Consider the following 5,873-nt stretch of genomic DNA (forward strand, 5'->3'; position numbering starts at 1 on the left):
ACTTCTTTTGCTATGGCAGCTTAAAAATTCATCAATTGTACTCCGCGTCGTTGGTAAGTTTTGCCTCCATTTGTGCATCACTCAATATTTAACGGCTAACATGAGTGTGGTCGGTGCACACAAAAAGGGTATAGGTTTAATGGCTGGATAGAATCTAATGTGGTCGGTGCATAGGGAGGGTATAGGACCTATAGGTGTTATTGCTTTGTAGTATAATATTTCCGTGACTGAAACATACAATAATTCTGTAGTTTGGTTAATTTGCATTTTACTTGTTTTGTGGTTGCGTTTGTTTTGTGCAATGTCGGCTTGGCGTAAAAAGGCTGTACTGGATGTATTCATGGTGCTTGATAGACTGATAGTACTCATTTTGTAGATTTATCTTGAGTTGAAGTAGAGTCTCCTACTGTTGTACATGTTTGTAGACGTTACTTAACTGAAAGGCATGTATAAGTATCATCTCTCCCGACTCTTCACTTTCTGAATTCTCTGATCCCTTTCTGAGATGAACTTCTTCAATGAGGATTTAGTTAAGAAGCCACTCATTTGAACCCCAATGCTTGCTACCTGTTTGTACAAATGTCAAATTCTTTTCCCCCCAAAACCCACTTGAATAACAAATCAACTAGGTGGAGTTCCCGTGGAGCTAGAATTTGAGTAACCAACTGATGGGGTGACGTCAGTTGCAGAGAATGTAGTTGCAATCGACATTGCAACTATGATCAGAAGCTTAAATGGAAGAGCACATTTAAAAAGCTTCGCAGTGGCTAAATGGTGTTCTACTATGACAGTCTATATATATATATATAAGTTAAATCTCAATTACATTAGGAAATCAATGGTGCTTGCTGTCTTAGCTAAAATGGAGGAGCACATATAAAAATTTTAACTTTTTTCCTTAATCAAAATTTAACAAAATAAAAATAAAACATTTAAATGATAATTATCATCATCATTCAGTCCCTGTAAAGTCTTGAGTGATCAGAAGAGACAGATAATTGGAACAAATAAGATTACGAAACAAAATGAACAACGCTTCCGCACCTGCTTCAAGAATGGTGTTGTTTTTTGCAGACGAAGCAAGCCGAGGTTGAGCCATTGACACAGACAAATGCTGATATGGGTTTGCATTTCCTTGACAGGGATAACAGATGACACAGAAGACATGTGTAAAAAATGTACACTTGCCAATAATAAAGACAAACAAGTTTTGTAGTGGTGTATCGTATAGAAACAAAAGGTGTAAGAATAAACGACTGGGTGAGGGAAGGAAATGGACTGAAAACACAGGATGAAAATGGATACTGGGTACTGATTACTGACTTGATACTGCTATGTAAAGAAGAATGAAGGGAAAAAAAATCTAGATAAATAAGAAAAAAAGATGTGTTTGTTTTTAGGTCTTATGTGGTGTTTTTTGTGTTTGTGCTTGGGAATTTTGTGCTAGCACTGAGTACTCCTACGGCAATTAAGAGCACCAGCACCTGAAGTAATAGTAGCAACCATGGATGAAGATTTGGCCCCAAGACTTGAAGCTCTGGCATAGCTGGCCGAGGCTCCTTTACCTGATGGTGTAAAAAAGGCTCCATTCAGTAGCAAATCTCCTTCAGATCTCCAGTTCCAGTGCCTCCATCTACCAGAAGCTGTTTCGACTCTCTTTGTCACCTGCAACACCCATCCATGAAATTTGAGTTCGTATTATATCACCTTAAAGGGTGAAAAGATGGTGGGTAGAGAGAGGGAGCGAGTTTTCTAACCTCTTTGGCAAAAGGGTTGGCTGGGGCAATGAATCGGTTGCCTTGGCTGTTGATGGTGGGGTCTGCACTTCCACCAATAGCATACATTTCCCAGTGAGTATAGTCATTGTTCACTACATGGAAGTAACCGTGTCTACACCTGAAAATATAAATCCATGAACCACATCAGCCAAACCATTGACTAAATGTGATTAACAAAGGAAATGCTTTCATTTTCTTACCTTGGCATCCTTTGCATGAGACCTTCGCCAAAATGATTGAATGCAATGGTTACTTGCATTAGCTTGTCTCTGCTGTAGGAGTCAGCATGACCCAGTAGCATCACCTATTTACATTTGAAAGATTGGTTAATCAATAAACCCGATGATTTGAAACAAATTCGGATAGATATGTAGCTTTGTTGTGTTGTTTACCTCATTGTGGTGAGTGAAGTAATTGTTAGATACAGTGATGGCAGTGGAGGCCATAACAGCATCAACAAGACCATCAGCACAGTTGGAGAGTGAGTTGTGATCAACCCAGATATGGCTTGATCCGAAAATGGAGATACCATCACCATCCGCCATTGATCTAAATCCGTAGTGAGATGGGGAGTTTCGAACCAAAGCATTCCCAGTGGGTTTACAGTCATGGATGTGGAGTCCATGAATGATAACATTGGTAATGTACTGAATAGTGATGCAAGCTCCATTTGCAATATGAACATTAGCCCCACGACCATCAATAGTCTTGAAACTGTTCATAATAAGCTCCTGTTTGAGAGTGATGACCATGTCACGCTTGAACACAATCCAAAGTGGTCTGTCCTGAATGACAGCATGACGAAGGGTTCCCGGTCTGGGATTCACAGCATCGTGATCACTTGGGTCAGTAACAACATAGTAACGTCCATCACGCCCACCAATAGCATTACGCCCAAATCCAATACCACAGTCTGCAAGACGCTTCCTGTTTTTGTGCCAGCTTTTGTCACAACGCCAACAATCATCAATTGGATTGCCAGTTCCACATGAGAAATAGCCCAAGTTCCTCCTTTCAGTACTATTACGTATAGTCCTGTTCAATCAAATATCATTTCTATCAATATCGAAGTCGTTCAGAACCAATCAATTCAGACTAGACCAGCACAAGGAAAAAGTTAAAAGTCAAAATTCATTTCTCAAATTGATAGTAGGTCATTCTCCTGAAGAACGATTCGGGGTTAACTCAAGTTACTGCAAAAGTAAGTTTACGGCTAAAAGTTGATTTAAAAGTAGATCTTAAACACAAAACAAATTGGTTGGTGGTACTGTTGTTAAAATTGACCCCCATGTGGGAGTTGCTTCTTGTCGCAGTATAACTTATCCATCATGTATTTATTATGGGCCTTAATTTGGTTTTCACACCAGAAAAATCACATTGGAGTATTTAATGCAAAAAGAGGAATTTCATCAAATCTGAGATGCATGTAGAAAAGAATACTTACATAACTACTTGAGAAGCAACTTCATCAGGATCAGACACTGCATGTTCATGGGTCCAGTATTCTTCAGTTTCCTCTGGCCTACAGAAAAATTCAGTAAAATTTTAATTAAAATTTGAAAATTAGTAAATTCTAAAAACAAAATTATCTAGTAATTAACAAATTCGTTGGGAAGACCAGTGGACTGTTAGATCTGTTGAATTCAAACATTTATTGTAAATTCTAAAAACAAAATTATCTACTAATTGATAAATTCGTTGGGAGGATTCGTTGGGAAGACCAGTGGACTGTTAGATCTGTTGATTTTAGTATTAAATAATCTAGAAAACATATATACCTTAAATCCGCCATTGTTGTGTTTATTCTCGAGCTCTGACCTGTGTTTGTTCTTGAATCCTCAACAGAAACAAACCATGGAGAAACAAATCAGTACAAGGATATAGTTACTGTAGCAGATATAAATTCGATGTGTTAAATGAAGAACATTACAAGCTCTGCAAAAGCTTTAAAAATTTCTGGAATAATTTAATTTAAGCTTCAGTTTGAGTAAATAATTTGGGGGAAAACATTTAAAAATTCAATTTCTCTTCTGAAATTCATTTACACATAATACAACAGAGATTCATGAAATCTGTAACATCAAAAGAAGAAATGTTTTGAGAAATTAGGACTCAACCAGAAAACGGCTTTAATTACCCTAGATTTCAACCAAAATCTAACGAAAACCCTAGGATTCGTCCTAGAGTTCTTCTGCATTACCCTTAAATCTCACAAAAAAACAGAGGCACTAAGCTTAAATTTAACATACTCTATTTTCTGAGAAAAAAAAAACAACTCTGGAAACAGCAATCGGAGTAAATTGAAGTTACACGAAGTGAAAGAAAAACAAAATCATACCTCAAATCAGAGATTCATGAAATTTGTAATATCAAAAGAAAAAATGTTTTAAGAAATTACGAATCAACCAGAAAGCGGCTCTAATTACCCTAGAATTCAACCAAAATCTAACAAAAACCCTAGGATTCTTCTGCATTACACTTAAATCTCAGAAAAACAGAGGAACTAAGCTTCCATTTTCACACTCAATTTTCTGAGGAAAAAACTCTGGAAACAGAAATTAGGGTAAATTGAAGTTGCATTTCAGTGCAACAAAAACAAAATTATACCTCAAATCAGGGTTTTCCTTCTTCTCTACTTCAACATCAGCCATTACAACTGTAACAAAGAGTAACACAGTGAACATACATAAGCTTAAACACCTCAAAGAAACCGCCATTGTTGTGTAACCTTATGGTTTCTTCAATTCTTCTGGATCTTGAAGAAGAAAAAACAGTGAGTAGCAGAAAAAGTAGAAGAAGAAGAAGAACTGTCTCTTTTTTTTTTCTCTCTTTTTCTCAGTGTGTATTTTAGTTTTTAGCCATCTTTTTATAGACTCTTCGTTTATTTTATTTTTAACCCTGGTTAGGGTTAGGTTAAACTTTAACTCTACTCCACTTAGTTGTGGTTTAGGTATATCGAATTAGATGATCTTATAATCTCTACGGCCCACACGAGTTATCTACTTTTGTTTTTGCTGCCATAACTAGAAGTTATTGCGATGCATCTTTTAACCGCCAGTCGGTTAAAGCGTGTGAAAATTAAAGACCGGTAGATGGCACGTGAGAAGAGTGTCGGTCATTTACATCCGAGTGAAATGGAGTTTGTCTGGTTAGATTTATTGCAAACGGTAAAAACTTCTTTAACGGATTAACCTGCCCTGACACCTTTTTTTCCACCTCCGCTGGGACCCACACCCACCTATTAGTTATCCTTTTTTTTTTGCTGCTTTTGGTTTTTCACTGTTTGAATTTGGATTTTTTACATACAGTTCCTGAGTTCGGTTACTTTTTCTGAGGGCATGATAATGTGCCTCCATGTGACAAACCCAAAGAGTTCCCATCATAACACCCATTCCATGCTTGTCTTGTCTTCATTAAAAGGGAAAAAAATCTAAAATTTATAATAGTACCCAAGATTTACAGGATTGTTAATAGATGATATATACCAATAGACGACTTACATCGTAAATAAAGACATATATTTTTAAAATTATTTTTTTAATTGATTATTGGTAATACAAGAAATGTGTATAATTTGATATTCATATTTATACCAATTATGCAGGTGTGTTTAAAATGCATTTTAATAGTATAAAATTTATGAATATCTATGGTATAGTTTGAGAGATAAATCGTTATTAGATTTTATTTATTATCATTATCAATGACTGTATAACTGTATAAAATATTTAAAAATACTCGGATCTCCTTCTTACCATATGAATTGTGCAAAGTTGAACTAGGTCACTTATTAAGAGGAGGAGGGAGTAGTACAATTCAAATGATATCATTGGTATTGCTTGATTAAAGATGTATCAATCTTTTAATTTAGGTTGCTTGCAAAAGCACACATGTACTTAAAAGAAAGTGAGGCATTTGGTCCCCGAACTGTTTATGGATTATTGTTTTTGTTGGTTAAAGCTTCAAACTCATTGATTGTGTTTGTTTTCTTAATCTGGTTAGAGAATTGGCAGTTATTGAAATAACATGATATTATACCATATCGAGACGGTAATGGATATGTATATGTATTTTTATCAGGAATTAAACTCCCTT

General features: G+C 35.9%; 1 protein-coding gene across 2 annotated transcripts; it reads right to left on the minus strand.

Moving 5' to 3' along the window:
* Positions 1–772: 772 nt before the first annotated feature.
* On the minus strand, positions 773–4,617 carry LOC113274749 (probable pectate lyase 8). Of its 2 annotated transcripts, none has more exons than XM_026524134.1 (7): positions 4,386–4,617; positions 3,557–3,607; positions 3,223–3,300; positions 2,171–2,813; positions 1,979–2,082; positions 1,758–1,896; positions 773–1,665 (listed from the first exon to the last, which is right to left on the minus strand). In XM_026524134.1, the coding sequence occupies exons 1-7, from the start codon at positions 4,493–4,495 to the stop codon at positions 1,444–1,446; spliced, it is 1,347 nt and encodes a 448-aa protein (XP_026379919.1). In that variant the 5' UTR covers positions 4,496–4,617; the 3' UTR covers positions 773–1,443. The 2 variants fall into 2 exon arrangements, with proteins under 2 accessions (XP_026379919.1, XP_026379920.1); XM_026524135.1 differs by having other exon boundaries at positions 3,557–3,615; positions 4,386–4,607.
* Between the last annotated feature and the right edge of the window lie 1,256 nt (positions 4,618–5,873).

The sequence above is a fragment of the Papaver somniferum genome, chromosome 4 (assembly GCF_003573695.1).
Source record: "Papaver somniferum cultivar HN1 chromosome 4, ASM357369v1, whole genome shotgun sequence".
Classification (NCBI taxonomy): domain Eukaryota; kingdom Viridiplantae; phylum Streptophyta; class Magnoliopsida; order Ranunculales; family Papaveraceae; genus Papaver; species Papaver somniferum.

What these genes read in the sequence shown, in the direction of transcription:
- LOC113274749 (XM_026524134.1), bottom strand. Translation starts at nt 4,495, where the DNA reads ATGGCGGTTTCTTTGAGGTGTTTAAGCTTATGTATGTTCACTGTGTTA. An exon ending in AAGGAAAACCCTGATTTGAG is followed by an intron (nt 3,608 to 4,385) that starts GTATAATTTTGT and finishes TGAGGATTCAAG; the next exon opens with AACAAACACAGGTCAGAGCT. An exon ending in ACAACAATGGCGGATTTAAG is followed by an intron (nt 3,301 to 3,556) that starts GTATATATGTTT and finishes ATTTTTCTGTAG; the next exon opens with GCCAGAGGAAACTGAAGAAT.